The sequence below is a fragment of the Schistocerca cancellata genome, chromosome 4 (genome assembly GCF_023864275.1).
Source record: "Schistocerca cancellata isolate TAMUIC-IGC-003103 chromosome 4, iqSchCanc2.1, whole genome shotgun sequence".
NCBI lineage: Eukaryota > Metazoa > Arthropoda > Insecta > Orthoptera > Acrididae > Schistocerca > Schistocerca cancellata.
This window is the reverse complement of record NC_064629.1, coordinates 587,872,121-587,892,537: the sequence shown is the minus strand read 5'-3', so window position 1 is coordinate 587,892,537 and position 20,417 is coordinate 587,872,121. Positions and strand designations below refer to the sequence as shown.

General features: G+C 39.8%; 1 protein-coding gene across 1 annotated transcript in view; it reads left to right on the top strand.

Annotated features, from left to right (window-relative positions):
* LOC126183653 (uncharacterized) overlaps nucleotides 1-20,417 on the top strand; it is a 51,210-nt gene that overhangs the window by 14,587 nt on the left and 16,206 nt on the right. The window contains exons 4-5 of the mRNA XM_049925798.1: nucleotides 4,861-5,048; nucleotides 5,146-5,196. Of these exons, the coding sequence (XP_049781755.1) occupies nucleotides 4,861-5,048; nucleotides 5,146-5,196 (239 nt within the window). The remainder of the gene's footprint in view (nucleotides 1-4,860; nucleotides 5,049-5,145; nucleotides 5,197-20,417) is intronic.

Below are 20,417 nucleotides of genomic sequence, written 5' to 3'. Positions count from 1 at the left end.
GTGTTACGAAGCTTTTCTGAAAGTGTTTTTATAGAGTGTAGCCATGTGTGGAAGTGTAACATGGCTGATAAAACGGTTCAGTCAGTAAGAGAATAGAGGATTTTGAAATGTGATGCTGCAAAAAAAAAAAAAAAAAAAAAAAAAAAAATGCTGAGGTTTAGATTAATACTATAAATCACATAATATATGAGGAGCTACAGAATGGAATTGGTAGACAAGATATTTGTGCCCAACCTGTGTAGAAAGGGTCATTTGATAGGACACATTCTGAGACATCATAGGATCACAAATTGAGTATTGGAGGGATGTGTGGGTAGTAGTAATCACAGAAGAAGACCAGAAGACGAATAAGTAGGACTTCGAACTTGGTCAGGTGATGGGCGTCACTTGGGTCATAAGAGATTTCCACACTCCTAAACATCCATAGGTCCACTGTTTTCGATGTGATAGTGAAGTGGAAATGTGAAGGGCCACGAACAGCACAGAAGCATACAGGCCGACCTCATCTGTTGACTCACAGAGACCACCGACAGTTGAAGGGTGTCGTAATGTGTAATAAGCAGACATCTATCCAGACCATCCCACAGGAATTCCAAACTGCATCAGGATCTACTGCAAGTACTACGACAGTTAGGCGGGAGGTGAGAAAACTTGGATTTCATGGTCGAGCGGCTGCTCATAAGCCGCACATCACGCCGGTAAATGCCAAACAATGTCTCGTTTGGTGTAAGGAGTGTAAACATTGGATGAGTGAACAGTGGAAAAACGTTGTGTGGAATGACAAATCACTGTACACAATGTGGCAATCTGATGGCAAGGTGTGGGCAAGGCGAATGCACAGTGAACATCATCTGCCAGCATGTGTAGTGCCAACAGTAAAATTCGGAGGCAGCAGTGTTACGGTGTGGTCATGTTTTTTATGGAGGGGGCTTACACCCCTTGTTGTTTTTCATGGCACTATCACAGCACAGGCCTACATTGATGTTTTAAGCACCTTCTTGCTTCCCACTGCTGGAGAGCAATTCGGAGATGGCGATTGCATCTTTCAATACGATCGAGCACCTGTTTATAATGCATAGCCTATGGTGGAGTGGTTACATGACAGTAACATCCCTGTAATGGACTGGCCTCCACGGCATCCTGACCTGAATCATATAGAACACCTTTGGGATGTTTTGGAACACAGACTTCATGCCAGGCCTCTCCTCAGTGCAGCGCTTCGTGAAGAATGGACTGCCATTCCCCAAGAAAACTTCCAGCACCTGATTGAACGTATGCCTTTGAGAGAGGAAGTTGTCATCAAGGCTAAGGGTGGGCCAACACCATATTGAATTCCAGCATTACCAATGGAGGGTGCCACAAACTTGCAAGTCATTTTCAGCCAGGTGTCCGGATACTTTTGATCACATAGTGTACTTTGGCGGCAGTAGAATTGTTCTGCAGTCAGCCTCAAATACCAGTTCTTTAAATTTTCATCATAGTGTTACTCGAATAGAATGCCCCCTTTCCGCCAGTGTTTCCCCATTAAGTTTTTCGAAGCATCTCTGTAATGCTTGCATGTTGTTCAGATCTACCAGTAACAAATCTAGCATCCTGCCTCTGAATTTCTTCAGTTTCTTCCTTCAATGTGACCTGTTGTGAATCCCGAACAACTGAACAGTACCCAACAATGGGTCGCACTGTTGTTCCATAAGTGGTCCACTTTACAGATGTACACTTTTCTAAAATTCTCCTAATAAATCAAAGTTGACTGTTTGCCTTCCCGGCTACAATCCTTAAATGCTCATTTCCATTTCATATTGCTGTGCAGTGTTACACCTAGATATTTAATTGAAGTGACTGTGTCCAGCAAAACTCTATTAATGCTGTATTCGAACATTATGGATTTGTTTATCCTAATCAGCTGCATTAACTTAGATTTTTCTACATTTAGAGCTAGCTGCCATTCACCACACCAATTAGAAATTTTGTCTAAGTCATCTTGCGTTGTACTCGACAATGACATCATACAATCACACCACACCACAGCATCATCAACAGTCGCAGACTTCTGTTTACCCTTATCTTCCAGATCATTTGTGTTTATGGAAAATAGTAGCAGTTTTATCATATTTCCCTGATGAATACTCACCATTGAGGAAAACGTACTGGGTCCTATCACTCTTCAAGCCACTCACGTACCTGGGAACCTATTCCGTATGCTTGTACCTACATTGTCAGTCAGAATTGGGGTACTGTGGCAAAAACTTGATGAAACTCTTGTAATATGGAATCTACCTGTTGATTTTCATTCATAGTTAACAGGATATCATGTGAGAAAACGACAAGCTGGGTTTCGCACAAGCGATGCTTTGTAAACCCGTGCTGATTGGTGGACAGAAGCTTTTCCCTGTGGAGGAAATTTATTATGTTCTGAATGAGAATATGTTAAAAGATTCTGCAGCAAACTGCTGTTAGGGATATTGGTCTGTAACTTTGCAGGTCCGTGTTTTTACCCTTCTATGCAGGAGTCATTCGCACTTTTTTCCTGTCATATGGCATCGGGCGAGAGATTAACGATAAATGCTAGCTAAGAGAGGGACCAGTGCCATAGGGGACTCTTTGTAAAAACCGAATGGCAATTCTCAGGACCTGGCAACCTATTTGCTTTCAACTCCTTCAATTGCTTGTCTGTGCCAAGGAGGCTTGTTGCTATGTTCTCCATACGGGAGTCTGTGTGATGGTCAAATGATGATGTGTTTGTACAATTCTCCTGCTTGAACCATTTCTTAAATGCAAATTAGAAACTTTGGCTTTACTTTTGCTTTCTTCTTCTGCCACACCAGACGGGTCAATGGGTGACTCTATAGAACTCTTAGAGCAACTTAGCGATTTTAATTGGTCTTTTTAGAGATGCACTAATTTCTGTTACCTTTTGCTTGTGGTCATTTGCACGTTCTCTTTTCAACCAAGGATGCAACAGGCCTTCCTTGCTCAGCATTTTTTGAATTTCATTGTTAAACCACAGTGGATCTTTTCTTTCTGTAATCCATTTACTCGACACATACTTTTCAAGAGAATGATTTACTATCCATTTAAACTTTTCCCATAATACCTCTACATCCATTGCACTGTAACTGAATAATGCCAGTTCATGGTCTAATGTCTAAGTGAGATGCTAACAGCTGTCTATCTGCTCTCTGTAGCAGAAATACCCTGTCTTGATACTGATGCTGTTGATTAGGTCAGCCTTGGTTGTAGCTACAAGATCTAAAATATTTCCATTGTGTGAAGGCCATCAAATTAGATGCTCAAGACAGTTTTCGGAAAATGTGTTTCAAAGATCTTCGCAAGACTGCCTTTCTGTGCCCCTTGCAATGAATCCATAGACGCCCCAGTCTATACTCTGTAGGCTTAAGTCACCTCCAATTAATATCACATGATCTGGGTATTTCCGCGCTGTTGGCCGTAGACTTTATTTCACTTACTCTAAAACCATCACATCAGAATCAGGAGGCTGGTAAAAACTTCAAATGGTTAACTTGATTACACCTAGACCTGTTACATGTGACCAGACAACTTCACTATAGCGTGTAGGTTGCAGTAATTATTTGGAGATGAAGAGGCTTGCACAGTACATAGTGGCGTGGAGAGCTGCATCAAATCAGTCTTGAGACTGAAAACAACAACAACTAGTATGGAGAATGAGATTTTCACTCTGCAGAGGAATGTGCATTGATATGAAACTTCCTGGCAGATTAAAACTTTGTGCTGGACCAAGACTCGAACTCGGGACCTTTTCCTTTCGCGGGCAAGGGCTCTACCAACTCAACTTCCCAAGCACGACTCACGACCCGCCCCACAGCTGTAATTCTGCCAGTACCTCATCTCCTACCTTCCAGCTTCACAGGAGCTCTTCTGCGAAACTTGCAGAATTAGCACTCCTGGAAGAAAGGATATTGCAGAGGCATGGCTGAGCTACAGCCTGGAAGATATTTCCAGAATATTTTCACTCTGCAGCGGAGTGTGCACTGATATGGAACTTCCTGGCAGATTAATCTCATTCTGGAAACATCCCCCAGGCTGTGGCTAAGCCATGTCTCTGCATATACTTTCTTCCAGGAGTGCTAGTTCTGTAAGTTTTGCAGAAGAGCTTCTGTGAAATTTGGAAGGTAGGAGACGAGGTACTGGTGGAATTAAAGCTGTGGGGGCGGGTCATGAGTCGTGCTTGGGTAGCTTAGTTGGTAGAGCACTTGCCCCCGCGAAAGGCAAAGGTCCCGAGTCTCGGTCCGGCACACAGTTTTAATCTGCCAGGAAGTTTCAAATATTATGGAGTTTTTGTGTACTCAAAAATGCAGAACAATGTAGATAAGTAACATATAGAAATAAAAATTTGGCAATATAAAATACACAATTTTATACTATCAGTATACATAAAAAGTGTATTTATGCAAATAGTTCGCTATTGTTCCTAATATAGCATGTGCTGTGACTTAAAGGGTGAACTGTTTTAGTACTTATAGGTTTTGAGCATTCTTAAATTGTAGACTTATTTAAATATTATGAACAAGAATACAGTGAGGAATGTTCATTGTTGGCATCATAGTAGAAAACAGCAGTCAGCTGGTAGTAAATGCAAGAGTAAATAACTCATGCACATAGAAAGTAATGATAAACATCTGTGGAAGTAAGTCAAGTGTGTGAATGGAATGAACATTGAAATTTGATAATTTAATATTTACTTGTCCTCCTTGATTTGGATGGCTTGCCATGTATTGTGTAGTTAGAGGAATAGTGACTCTAACAAACATAATGTTTTAATTCATTTGTATTATTTCTCAGAAAGTAGTGCAAAAACTTGATTACAATTTTGTTTTGCAGCTATGCTTGGTGTTGGAGGGTTTTTCATTGCCTACCTGCTGCTGCTGATTGCATTCTCTGTATTCCTCATTTTTGGTGTCGTGGAAACTAATCGAGGAATGATGCTGCCATGGATGATCTGCTTTGGAATAGTAATATTGTTTCAGCTAGTTTTTGGCCTGTGGTTGCTTGGTGGATACTACATATATGTAAGAATATTATTGTTTAGTGAGTTAGTATCAAGCATATTTTAATGGTGGTAACTCAATGATTACACTGAAATAAATTAAACCATTATTTTTGCAGCTGGATTCCGTTATGGCAGCTCTTGTTGATTGGCTTTGGATGGCATACAATGTAAGTTTTGTTGGTTTAGGTCACTGTTATTTCATTCCTCCTTTTTTTTAATTTTGAGCGAAACTTAGTGAAATGTAAATAACAGGAGCAAAATTTAAGATATTTTTGAGACAAATGGTATAATATTTTTTGTTGTGCTGTATTAAATCTGAGTTTTCATCTGTAATGACATTTAAATATCTATAAGAGTACAGATGATCACTCTTTGTTTTTCATGTGAATGAGACAATGAAGAGCATCATAAAGTTGTTGAGGAATGAAGGGTGCAACAAGCCATTGCTTGATTTCCTAAAGATCACATGGTATAATATGAGAGTCCTGCCACCTAGTAGTAGTCATGGAAGTGGTTTAGGCTAGCTGCTACATGAAAAATTAGATTCAGGGTATTAGATCTCAAGTATTGTGAAACCAGCTCCTAGACTATACCAGCATGAAACTTGAGAACAATTTGTAAGGGTTTTGTTAAGAAGATTAGTGCTGAAAGGTGGGAACTAGAAGTGATTTAGCTAATTGCATAAAATATAGTCTTGTGTGTCATGGACAAAATAAGTGCATATATTGAACACACAAATGTGTGTTTTGTGGAAGCCGTATGGTTCCACTTCCACTGGTGCTGTTGACTAAGTTTTAAAGTGTATAAATGTAGAGATGAGGAAGCATCTTAGATTTTAAGTGAGATACCACATCAGTGTTATTGCAGTGGATGCTATAGATGGATCATGGTACTCTTCTAGTGGCCTACATTTGTATCAGTTAGGTAAATACAAGTTAGCAGATCCGTTTGTAGAAGGCATGAAAGGGAACCATTAGTACACAAAGGCAAAATGCTGTGGTTATTTAAAATGTCGAGTGAGATGTTGCTTTTGTATTTATGCTTTCACATAAATTGACAGGGCAAGTAACATGTGGAGATTTTATTGCAAATGTAAAATTGTTGGGCTTACAAAATAATTTGCTTAACATGAGTAGTTGAAAAGTATTTCACAGCCGTGCACCCACAATGATTTAGCTTGGCTTTGGGTGGTGATCTCTTAACTGTCATTTACAGTCTATATGTGCAGCTGGTTTTTACATCATAAGAAATGTAAGAGACGTGATTAACTGTGCAGTTGAAATGAAAAGAAAATTCAACTGTGCAGTTGGAATTAGTATTCTGTATTTGTTTCTTTTTCATTCATTACAAACCAGCTTTATCTAGTAACTTCCCCCTCCCCCCCCCCCCCCCCTCCAAGCTCTTTTTTGGAAACCTTATCACTAGTTAATTTTGTTTATGTATTTTGTTCTTTGTGCATATCTTTTGTACTTCTGCCAATATCTTCATCTCCATGCTCTTACCCAATCAGTTTGGTTCGACTTTTAATTTTTCAAAATATTTTATCTTTTTTATTGTCAGTATGGTAGGATTCATTCTTTGTTTATGTTCAAAAAACATTAGTTTTATCTTCCAATTTGTAATGCAATATTTTCCTGTGTGTTTTTATACCTCAGAGCTACTTCTTAATTTAGATGTTTCTACTGTTGCAGTGTTTCCTAATGTCCTCATCACTCCTTTCTTTTCATTTTTCTGTTTTTTTTTTTTATTATATTCTTTAATCATCAAAAACTAGTGTTTTTGATGCATACATGCATTTGAGCCATATAACAGTCTTCTAGTGATAAACTTTTATGTTGAAAGGGAATGATGTTTTTATTAATGCATTTTCATAATCTTGCTCTGTTAGCTTCTGCATTGTCCATAATAATTTACTCTTTGGGCTTAAATTTTTATGAACTCTTCTGATTATTCCATACTTCATGCTTAATTTTGATGGTGCAGTATTTGCTAAATTATCTGCAACTGCTAAACTGCCAGTTTTGACTTTATTTTCTCAAGCTATTTTTATTCCCCTTCTGGTGTTTGTTTCTGTAAATGTTTTCCTCCGAACTGTGATCTTTTTTGCAGCACACTGTTCAACAGGGAATAGTCGATAACCTTGTCAAACTTGTGTCTTCTTGTGAAATGGGTCTGATATTTATTCCATGAATTTTGCCTGGGATATTGTGTTTGTTAGGGTTTGTTGCAATAGCTCTTGTATTTTCTTTTCCATTCCAAATTCTTCCATATTGTGGAATAAAACCAGCCTGTGTATAGGGTCACAAGCATTGTTCTAAATTTAGAAATGTTCATCAGTATTCTGTAGCCTTTTCATTCTTATTAGCAACATTAGGTTCATACCTACAACAAGACATCATTCTAATGTTAAGAGAGACAATAAAATTATTGTCCTTTTGGAGGTTGGCATTCAATTGAAGGAAAAAGAAATAAAAGGGGAAGCTGCCCAGTAGAATTTAGCACAGAGCACAATTTGATCATGGTTGACACCTGCTTTAAAAATTGCGAAAAAAGGTTATCTACATAAAAGAATTATAATTGTAAGATGGTGTTTTTGAGAACAGTTTTCAAACTGCGAAAGATTTCCAGGGGCAGGTGTAAACTGTGGCCATAATTTACTGATTATGGACTGTGGATGAAAAGTGAAGAAACTGCAGAAAGGTACGAGATTTGAGAGAGAGTACTTGGACCAGTTGAAAGACCCTAAGGTTGTTGAGAGTTTCATTGGGACTATTGCACAATATTGAGCTGAAACAGAGAAAAGGGATGCAATAAAAGTGATGTGGGTAGATCCTGAGATGAAATAATGAAGGTAGCAGAGCAAATGACAAGGATCGGTAGGAATCTTTGGGTGACACGAGATACTGAATTTGACAAAAAGAGACTGTGAAACTGAAGTGAATGATTGAAAGCAAAAGTGAACAAAAACCAGCTAAAAATTAGACTGACGGAAACTGCAAAGTGACAAAGCAGGGAATTGCAAGAGGAGAAATGCAAAACCTTAGAAGCATGCATGAATATGAGAAATAGAAGCTGCCCATAGGCAAATTAAAGAGACATTTGGAAACACGAGAAGCTCCAATATGAATATTAAAAGTGCATATCGTAGGTCGATACTAAGCAAAAAAGAAATGTGGAAGGCATGTACAGAAAGGCTGTATAAAGGAAAGAAACTTGAAGACAATCTTATAAAAGGGAAGTCATGAAATGAGAGTGCAGTATTGCTAGTTGAATTTGGCATAGCACTGGAAGACCTAAGGTGGCATAAGGCACTTAGAGTTGACGTTACTCCCTCAGAATTAGTGAGGTTCTAGAGTGACCATGACATGACAAAATTATTCACCTGAAACTGGAGATATGAGACAGGCAAAAACTTTTCTACTCAAAGAAAAATGTAGTTATTACATCTCCAAAGAAGGCAAGTGCTGACACATATATTAACACACCATCAGTTTAACAAGTCATGGTTGCAAAATAATGACGCGAATTATTTACAGAAAATTGGGTATAAGTATGCCATGGGATGGTCACTGTGGGTTCTGGAGAAATGTAGGACCATGTGGGGCAATATTGACCCTACAGCTCATCTTAGAAGCTAGGCTGAAGGAAAATAAACCTTTGTTTATAACATTTGTGCAAAAGCTTTTAGCATTGTTGACTGAGATACTCTGATCTACAGGTAATTTATGACTTGCCGCACATTGAGCAGTCTGAGGAGGAATTTGAAAGTGAATTACTGTTCTGTGAGAATAAATAAGTATATGACTTACCATACAAAATAGACTCAAGAAAGACAAACCTATGTTTAAAGAACTTGTAGATTTCAGGAAAGCTTTCAATAATGTTGACAGGAATACCCAATTTGAGATTCTGAATGTAGTGGAGATAAAATGCAGGTCGCGGAAGGTTATCTACAATTTCTACGGTATCATGACTGCAGTTACAAGAATCAAAGGGCTGAGACAACATTGTAGCCTAACATCAATGTTTTTCAGCCTGTGCTTTAAAACAGAAGGATAAAAAGGGAAAGGTTATACAATTTAGTTGAACAGACCAGACAGTTTCTTGAAGGGAGGTTGTTGTACGAGTATCGACAAAAGTAAAACAAGGATAATTGAATGTAGATGAATAGAATGAGGTGGTGCTGAGCATGTCAGTCTGTCCAGTGCATCAAGTTGGTTGATGTACAGAAGAAGAAGAAGCGATTACTGATTTGTTCTCATAGTGTATACAACCCAGTAGATCCAGGTAAAACCCGGGAATTTTTTCATCTGGGAGAAAACTGGGAAAAGCCTGTAAATTTTTTACAATTCTGGGGAATTTTTCATGGTTTCAGTTTTCAATTAAATTTTTGTAATTTTGACTGGTAAGAATCAATATTCTAACAAAGGATATTACCATATCTTGGCACTGCAGAATAATATTGCAGCAATAAAACATGAACGAGAGGGAAAAAAAATGAAAATAAAACTTAAGTTTCAAAGGAAATGCGCCATATGTGGTGTCACCGCCAGACACCACACTTGCTGGGTGGTAGCCTTTAAATCGGCCGCGGTCCGTTAGTATATGTCGGACCCGCGTGTCGCCACTATCAGGCTTGCAGACCGAGCGCCGCCATACGGCAAGTCTGGTCTAGAGACTCCCTAGCAATTGCCCCAGTTGTACAGCCGACTTTGCTAGCGATGGTTCACTGTCTACATACGTTCTCATTTGCAGAGACGGCAGTTTAGCATAGCCTTCAGCTATGTCATTTGCTACGACCTAGCAAGGCGCCGTATTCAGTTACTATAATCTGAACAGATAATATTGTGAATCATGTACCGTGAAGAGTGACATTCATCATGTATGGATTAAAGTCAAGTATCAAACTAATTACGTCCGCTTTCTGAATTCTAATTCCTTGTCATGCTCCAGACCTCACGGCAGTATAGTCCTTCCCTCCTCACGCCAGCCTGCGTGAGCTAAAACGCGTGCATTTTGGCCTCCTCTAGTAACATGGCGTTGGCTCTTCTGCCAACACAACACCATATACAAGGAAAATACAGTGTTCGTACAAACGCCTGCCAAGAGCAAAATGTGTCATAAAGGTGTTAGGAAGACTATGCCATACTTCAGAACGACAAATTGCCTCCAATGAATGTGACGTCACAACTGTTTACATTAGATTTGTGTAAGCAGTTGCGGGTGGGCTCATGCGCATGCGCAATTGAGTTGTGTATGAGTAGTACCTTCTCCCGCTTCTGGCCACAGAAGTGTGGCTGTTAGCTGTATAAGCAGTAGCAACAAGCAGCCAGATGATACACAAAATTTTACTGGCACTCCCAAGCTGCCAGATTCACACATGCGCAACAGGCACAGATCTAGACGGCGGGAACAAACCTGGGTATCTGCCCTGGGCGGCAATTTCAGAGGGGTTGGGGCCAAATTCATATTCTTGAGGAAAAACCTTTTTTCACAAAGTGTCTAGCATCCAGTGATATTGGTCTATCGATTCTTCATATGATTTAGAAACACATCTCTGTTGGTTTTTTAACATTTTTGAAAACATTCCGAGTTGATTTCTGAATGTATCATAAATTGATTTTTGAATGCGTGCGTACTGTACATGATCCCTCTGCCGGGAGAACCCCTGTCGCATCTAGAAATAAACTTTCCTGCAAACAAAAGGGAATGCAGCTACACGAGCCGAGCGAAATAAAGCCGAATGGGTGAATGCCAATTGCAGTTTATGAGGTTGACTGGGTTTTGCGAATGTTCAGCGTTGTTATAATTACTAGCAAAAGCCATAGATTTAGACTGCCAGAGTGGAAATAAAGGACTAACATGAATAACAAGTAAGAAAGATTATGTGTTATCTTCCCGGTGTATCCAAGAAAATGAAATTTTGACAAAGTTTTTGGCCAGACCAGTACACTAGTAAGGGCCAGTTGTACAGTCCCCGGCTAGCAGGCACGTAAGTTCTATTGTGGGAGAAGCACAGAAAATGCGTTGTACAAACGCATAATAACACCTAACCTGAGAATAACATAGGATAACTAAACCAACGATTGTGGCAGGGTTAGTGAAGTTAACAAGAGAATAAGTTTTGACACTGGCAGGTAATAGTTACGGAATTAGTGATGACAAGATAGTTTGTTAGAACGAGGAAGGAGATAAAATGGGGACAGCACACAAGTTGTGGAAGAATATGACAATTCCAAATTTATACAAAACTTTTGAACCACTCCTTTTTGATCTCGTGCTTGAGAAACTGGCGCCTATGAATAAAATGTGAAAGTATTTCCTTACCTAAAGCTTTTTGCTTGTAGTAGGCCTTGGCGTTTGATATTGGTACTTTGTGAATTGTATGACCATTTGTTCCAAAACAGTTTCATTTATTTGGTGTGTATTAAAATTGCTGCAATATTAGACAGGGCTATTTTGTTGTACCTAGCAGACAGTGACAAAATACACGTAATCAGCTTGAGAAACCACACCAGTTTTGGGTACTATTTGTATTAACAGCTTTTTCAGTATTAGACAATGACATTTCGTTTTTTAATGTAGCAAAATGTTTGAGGAACTGTGAGGTGGTAATAGATTCTTTCGCAGAAAGGGAAGCACACCATGAAAAGCCATAGCAAATTTAGAGAGGAAAAATTGCTGGGACATGAGGATTGGAGAAGTGTGTACATCTTGCTCGACTCTTGCTTTTACTGGTTTTATGTACCCTGTATTTAATATGTCACACAAAGGAGAAAGTTATTAGCTAATAGATGATAAATAGTGCTAATTTTCTGAGGATTTCTTGTTCTCTCGGTTACAAATAATCCCAACTAATAATAATTGCGAGGTCTTAAAAAAAAAAAAAAGAGGGGCAGGATGTCAAACCGGCCGACACTGTGCAGGAGAGACATCACGGGACATTTTAATTTCCACTGTCCTGAGTATAGTTTAATGGCATCCATTACAAAATAAACACGTTTGAATTTGACAGCACGAAATACAGTGACGTGCGGTAGAAGAATGCTGTGTGAAAAGGCATGGCAATGTACTTTGGAACACTTAAGACCAAATAACATGGCTTTCATTTCCTGGAAGACATATGTTTAATGTATGAGACATCTTCAGAAAGATGTATGCTACAAAATGAACATTTTTTGAAAAGTTGATTTAATTTTTGGCATCCTATCTCAAGCGCTGGAGAGGGGGAAGGGGGGGGGGGGCACCACTGTCTAGTATTACCCTGGTTTGGAAATATCGTAGATCCAGGACTAATACGCAGAGCAGTCAGAGTCCCCCCTGCGGATCCAGGGGTTAGAAAAGGCCCGAGGTATTCCTGCCTGTCATAAGAGGTGACTAAAAGGGGTCTCACATGTTTCGGCCTTTGTGTGATGGCCCCTTCCCACATCGGCGGCCCAGGTTAGGGCCAACTATTGCGGTTTGCATGCAATCCCTTCTGTCTGAACTGGAGTCTCCTTCCCTTTACCACCTCCCATCCAGGTCTGTCTGCATACACCTCCATGGTGTACACATAGGCCGCAGATTTGTCTGGACCTTTCGCAAGACCCTACGGACTCAGCTACTCCTGCTGCTGTCCGCTGTCACTTCCTCTCGATTCTTTACATGTCTCACGGCTCTGAAGTGGTTTACACTGATGCTGTGATGGGTGATGGTCATGTTGGCTTCGCCTACATTCACAGAGGCCATTTTGAACAGCACTCTGTGCCCGATGGCTGCAGTGTATTCACTGCCGAGCTGGTGACCATCTCTCGTGCACTTCAGTATATCCTTTCATGCGCCGGGGAATCGTTTCTTCTGTGTACTGACTCCTTGAACAGCCTACAAGCTATCGACCAGTGCTACCCTCGCCATCCTTTGGTAGCGTCCATCCAGGAGTCCATCTATGACCTGGACCAGTCCCGTTGTTCAGTGGTGTTTGCGTGGACCCCAGAACATGTCGGCATCCCAGGCAACGAACTTGCCGACAGGCTGGCCAAACAGGCTACGCAGAAACCGCTTCTCGAGATGGTGTTATCTGAACCTTCCTGCATTCTGACTTACGCCATTGGGTTTTTCGGCTTTGGGAGACGGAATGGCATAACAGTACACCCAACAAACTGTGTGTCATTAAGGAGACTACGACTGTGTGGAAGTCTTCCATGCAGGCCTCTCGCAAGGAATCAGTTGTCCTCTGCCGGCTCTGCATTGGCCATGCTGGGCGACCCACAGTTACCTCCTGCGTCATGAAGACCTGCCTGAGTGTTGGTGTGGCACCGGGTTGACAGTGACCCATATTCTGGTGCACTATCCCACTTTGACTGCCCAGCGATGAAATCTTGGGTTACCGGACTTGTTGTCGCTAATTTTATCTGACAATGCCTCATCGGCTGATTTAGTTTTATGGTTTATTTGTGAGGGTGAGTTTTATCATTAGATCTAAGTTTTAGCGCATGTCCTTTGTCCCTTCTCTGTCCTACACCCTAGTGCTTCTAGAGTGGAGGCTTCAGTGTGTTGCAGAGTAGCTGGATTCTCCTTTTTTATTCTCATGTTCAGCCAGCCATGGTAATTTGCATTTTTGTTTTAATGTCTTCATCCCGTTTCTTGCGTTTCTGGGGTTTTCTTGTCCCCTTTTGTCCATTTACATGTTTGTTGCCCTTCATTGTTTTGTGATTTTTCCTTTCATTCTGTTTTGAGTAGTCAATCTCGTTTGTTTTATTCTCACACTTGTGGCAATGTTTTATTCGGAACAAGGGACTGATGACCGCATAGTTTGGTCCCTTTCCCCCTCTTTTAATCCAACCAACCAAGCAGTCAGAGTTGTGGTGGGGAGGTGGGTAGTCTCCACGTGATCCGTGTTTATGTTTAGTGATTTTGCTGTTCCCTCTTTGTTTATTGCTCTCATGTCAAATGAAGACAAGAAGGATTTCTATAGCTGGGAGCTATTAAGTGAATTAAAATACATTCACATAATTATGGAAGGTTAAAACAAGTTATTAATTTCAGATTTTATTTTATTTCCACCTTTCTGACAGTCAAGCATTAATCACCTTGTAGAATAGTGAAGTTATTTCTGTCGGTTTGCTAAAGAAATTTGGCTTTTATTAACCTTTTCTGCTGAGGGCAGTCCATTTATTTGCAAAAAAAGCATTTAATTCCACACTATTGGCTAATTTCAAATGTTCTCTGCATTTCAAGTGCACGTTTTCATCTTCTAGCACATATGGCATTATGCCATAATAAAGAACCAAACATGTGGAAATAAACTACTGGTACTCCAAGAAATCGGGACGTAAGTGTGTGCACTTTAAAGCACAAGTGTGCACTTTTTTATGCCGAATCATGCATTTTAGTAGGGTTCACAAAATTCCGATGCTCTTGGAGTATCGTCTGATGTCTTGTTTCATTTATGACATAATGTAAGATCTTTTAATGTTTTACACATACGAATATATGGGCTTCCAGTGTCATCGTAGCTGCGCAGGCCCAGTGACGCCTATTATCTGGCACTCTCTGGCAACTGCTGAAACGAACCTATTTCTAACAGGCCGTGGGAAAATATTGAGAATGGTGCTTTGAAAAGCGTTACTTTCAAAGTAAATTTCCTTTTACGCAAGATGAATTGTGTGTGAGAATATATGATAAATTTCTTGACTCTCATTTAAAAATCAACTCTTTGAGGACAACCTTTTGAAGAATTTCAAGCCAAGATGATCAGACATTTATGCCATCATCAAAAATTTTACTGGCACATTTTTGTGAGGTATCTTAAAGTGTTACACACTTATAAAAGATCAACATTATGTGTGAAAGCTTAGATTCTGTTAAAGCTTATTAATCTTTGAGGCCAGTGTTATATGTGAAGGCTTTGCTTTTCTTGTAGCAACACTATGTATATTTATTTAAACCATTAACTTCTCCATTTTTTGTGGTCGCGCTTATTGACAGTGATATTGGTATTGGCTGACTACATCACATGTCCTATGCTCTGAATATCTGCCATCATTGGCCGGTGAGATCACGTGACATGAGCTATGACTGGCTTACAAAATCGCATCGCAATCTCGATTTCAATGCTTCAGAAAGTAACATGAGGTGTTTGGTGGAATTCAAATTTACACTTTCATAATATGAAAATATGCAGCGTACACGTTGCTGCACATCACAGATCTTTCCAAAATGTGTTTTTTTTTCCGCACCTAAGTTTCATTTTGTAAAGTGCTGGGAAATTTTATGCCGGTGTATAAAACCATATTGATTCTATTGATTGATAAGTTTTATAGTTCCGAGGAAAATCCGGGAATTTTTTTTTCCTTGTGCACATGTACACCCTGGTTCTACTAAGTACCTACATTTCCTAAACCCTGCCTAAGACTTTCGGAATTATGCGTCCACTTGTTCAGCACTTCTGACAAATGCTGCAGGAAAAAATGGCTGCAATGAGTAAGGATATACCACTTTAGTTATTGACATGTTTTGCCCATTTTTGTGTGGTGTGTTGTTAGGTACTATTTTTCAGTTGTTCTGTAACTTTTGTGTCTTCCCAGATTTTTTCATAACTTTAATATCTAGCTGAAATTTTAAATTTGCCTCTGTTATTCGTGTACAGGATATTTTCTTGGTCCCAAAAACACTGATCTGGTGACTAAAATTTGTGTAGCTTTCTTTTTTTTTTCATTGCTGTAGTTTTCAGATTCTTCTAATGATTTGTTTGCATATTTAGTAACACGGTTATAGGCCACTAGACTTTCTTCTGCTTTGTCACAATCAGTTTACCACGAGAAGTGTTTTCTTATTCTTTCTGCTTGGTTTATTTCTTCTTCTGCACAGATTAATTCCTGTTTTATTTCTTCCAAATTTCTTGAATCCAATTTTCAAAGGTGCTTTATGAATTCCATGTTATTACCTTTAAGTTTTAATGTGTCAGATCTTCAATCTTTTGAAAATTATATGTGTCTTATGTATTTTGAAGCAAAGGAAAAAAGTGAAGCCCTACACCAATTTCAAATGACAGAAAAGTTTGAGAACATTGTGGGACTAAGCTTTCTGTATGTAGCAAAGGTGAAGACACCCACATCTACTCAATGTTGGGCCTAGGTGGCCACCTGGAAACATACATTACCACAACACCAACTACAGGCACCTCAGTTCCCCACCTCCTGGTGGAAAAGTCCTACTCAGCTGGCAAACTTCAGTGGATGGTTACCTCATCTGGACCTACCTGACAAGCTAAACACTGCCACATGGGCCAGTGTCATTCATTGTGAATTGCAGTTTATTTGTCTGATAATTACATAATCTAAATCATTTTATTCGGGCACAGGAGACACGTCAAATTGTGGTAAAATTTCACCACATACAAAGAACAGCTGATGTTAACAAACAAAACAACAATATTAATAATAATAATAATAATACAGTTTTGGTATACATACATACATACATACATACAATAAAATCCAACACTTATTTACTCCTTGCTCAAATGATCATTTCATCCTCTATGAATTCTTCTATTTAATAGTGACGTTCCCTCACACAGAATCTGCTGTAGCTTCGTTTTTAAAATTTCTGGCTTCATGTCAAATATGTTTTGTGGTTGATGGAACATGGTATATGGACCGCAGAACAGTTCACTCATTCTTTCTTCCATGTATACAGTCTTGTATCCCCAACAACAGATCAAACTCTACAAGTAAAATATAGACAAAAGGAAGTAAAAAGAGAAAAAAAAATCAAAGAAGAAGGTGGATCTGGCAGCCATAGGTTCATTGGACCACCACCACAAACACTGATGATGATCCAATTGGCAGAATCTCCCATTTGTGTCAAGCTGGTACATTCTTCAGGAGAAAACGACATAGCCAATCTTCAGTAATTTTATCTGAAGTGCAAAACAGTGTCATAAGAGCAAAGATAAAACAGCCATAAAAAGTAGGAAAATACTGTGACGTAGAATAGGTGCAGTGGTTGAAAACAGCAGGAGACACTCTGGGGTTAGTCCTGATGGTGATCCCTCCCAGTCTCAGCTGATGCAATCAGAAGTGAGCTCCATCTCATCACAACCTTCACAAAACCCCTGGGTACCGTATTTACTCAAATCTAAGCTGCACTCGAATCTAAGCCGCACCTGAAAAATGAGACTCTAAATCAAGGATAAAAACTTTTCCCGAATTTAAGCCGCACCTGGAATTTGAGACTCGAAATTCAGGGGAAGAGAAAAGTTTAGAAGGCCGCACCTCCAAATCGAAACAAAGCTGATTCATTGTAATATGAGACACAATTTAGGTCGAATGAATGACGATACAGTTACAGTAGTTTGGTTCGAGTCGTAAGCTTAGCAGTTAAGCTTTACCAGGTAGCCATTGCTATGCGTCTGCCGCTCCATCCGTATTTATACGGGTTCCCTTCCTTTTTCACATGCTTCGTCTGGTTTGAATTGATTGCTTATTTTTCTTTGATCTGGTAAGTGCCGTTCTCTTTGTTATGGGTGTTTACGCCACTCTAGCTGAAAATGCATTATTGTACTGTGTCATGCATTGTTTGTCGCATTCTGATGATGTGTGTTTACGACCTGTCACCGCTTGCGGCATGGCTTGCTTTTGTGCGCCCTATTGCCGCTTACAATTAAAAAAAAAAGAGGAATTGTCTCATTAGCGAAACAATGGCAAGATACTGCTATTTGTTGTTACTTACACAGCTGCTTTCTTTGATAATGATCAACAAGAAGCAAATAATAGACTGCGTATGATAGAAGATGTTCTGAACGAGAGTTTAGCTAAAATTTTTCTCCGTTTGAAAATCTTTGCAGACGCCTATTTTGTACATTACATTCTGCAAAGAAATTAGAATCATCTTAGATTTAAAAGTCTAGTCAATTGCCGTGCTTTATTTCTGACCTTATCACTATTAGGCACAAGAATAATACGAATATAAACATGACATGATATGTATATTCTTCTGCGTTTGCTGTTGTCTCACACTAGTTTCGTAGTTTATTTGGCAGACAGGATTTAAATGAAATAGCAGCAAACACTAAAGAATACATGGCAAAATGTTTATATTCGTAATATTCTTATGGTGAAGAGAAACTGCACGTGATTCACAATTCATAAAAGTTCCTATTAGCAACCATCGCTTCTCACAGGGAGGAAAAAATTCAGAACGTAGAGTTAGCCATATTGATAAACATCCCAAACAGTCTTGTAGGTCGGATTTTCGTAGTACATTGAAATGCTGCTACATTCAAAGATGAACAATACGGAATTTGTATTTACTTTGTTGGATAATGTATGAAAGTTCAGTGGTCGAAACTAGGGGCGGAGGAAAAAAGCTCGTCTTCCACTTTTTTTTTTTTTTAATTTTCTTACTGACACAGAGGTTTTGGCGCCAGTATTTATCTTTATGCCTGCAAAGCATGCCTATGTAGTGCTACATATTTTCGCTGGCAGAAGTTAGTTGTGGCGGCACCTACCAACATTTTTCAGAACTTCCGCTTACTTTGCACTCGATTCTAAGCTGCAGGCAGTTTTTTGGATTACAAAAACCGGAAAAAAAGTGCGGCTTAGATTTGAGTAAATACGGTACATTATCCAGTCAAACTGTAATGGCTATTTTCACCGTGTAGCAGAACTCAGACACCTACTTTTATTTTATACGAAAATATGTATTTCCCTTCAAAAAACTAGATTCCCTGAAATGTATGCCCCAATGTTATTTAATAACAGTGCCTATTTCAGGCCATGTAGACACTTTTAGTGATCAGACATGACACTTTACAGCATTAGAGTGTTTAACTGTTCGCAGATGGACGACTAGAATTTTACAAACCGTAATATCTACAGGGTGTTTCAAAAATGACCAGTATATTTGAAACGGCAATAAAAACTAAACGAGCAGCGATAGAAATACACCGTTTGTTGCAATATGCTTGGGACAACAGTACATTTTCAGGCAGACAAACTTTCGAAATTACAGTAGTTACAATTTTCAACAACAGATGGCGCTGCGGTCTGGGAACCTCTATAGTACGATATTTTCCACATATCCACCATGCGTAGCAATAATATGGCGTAGTCTCTGAATGAAATTACCCGAAACCTTTGACAACGTGTCTGGCGGAATGGCTTCACATGCAGATGAGATGTACTGCTTCAGCTGTTCAATTGTTTCTGGATTCTGGCGGTACACCTGGTCTTTCAAGTGTCCCCACAGAAAGAAGTCACAGGGGTTCATGTCTGGCGAATAGGGAGGCCAATCCACGCCGCCTCCTGTATGTTTCGGATAGTCCAAAGCAATCACACGATCATCGAAATATTCATTCAGGAAATTAAAGACGTCGGCCGTGCGATGTGGCCGGGCACCATCTTGCATAAACCATGAGGTGTTCGCAGTGTCGTCTAAGGCAGTTTGTACCGCCACAAATTCACGAAGAATGTCCAGATAGCGTGATGCAGTAATCGTTTCGGATCTGAAAAATGGGCCAATGATTCCATTGGAAGAAATGGCGGCCCAGACCAGTACTTTTTGAGGATGCAGGGACGATGGGACTGCAACATGGGGCTTTTCGGTTCCCCATATGTGCCAGTTCTGTTTATTGACGAATCCGTCCAGGTAAAAATAAGCTTTGTCAGTAAACCAAATGCTGCCCACATGCATATCGCCGTCATCAATCCTGTGCACTATATCGTTAGCGAATGTCTCTCGTGCAGCAATGGTAGCGGTGCTGAGGGGTTGCCGCGTTTGAATTTTGTATGGATAGAGGTGTAAACTCTGGCGCATGAGACGATACGTGGACGTTGGCGTCATTTGGACCGCAGCTGCAACACGGTGAACGGAAACCCGAGGCCACTGTTGGATCACCTGCTGCACTAGCTGCGCGTTGCCCTCTGTGGTTGCCGTACGCGGTCGCCTTACCTTTCCAGCACGTTCATCCGTCACGTTCCCAGTCCGTTGAAATTTTTCAAACAGATCCTTTATTGTATCGCTTTTTGGTCCTTTGGTTACATTAAACCTCCGTTGAAAACTTCGTCTTGTTGCAACAACACTGTGTTCTAGGCGGTGGAATTCCAACACCAGAAAAATCCTCTGTTCTAAGGAATAAACCATGTTGTCTACAGCACACTTGCACGTTGTGAACAGCACACGCTTACAGCAGAAAGACAATGTACAGAATGGCGCACCCACAGACTGCGTTGTCTTCTATATCTTTCACATCACTTGCAGCGCCATCTGTTGTTGAAAATTGTAACTACTGTAATTTCGAAAGTTTGTCCGCCTGAAAATGTACTGTTGTCCCAAGCATATTGCAACAAACTGTGTATTTCTATCGCTGCTCGTTTAGTTTTTATTGCCGTTTCAAATATACCGG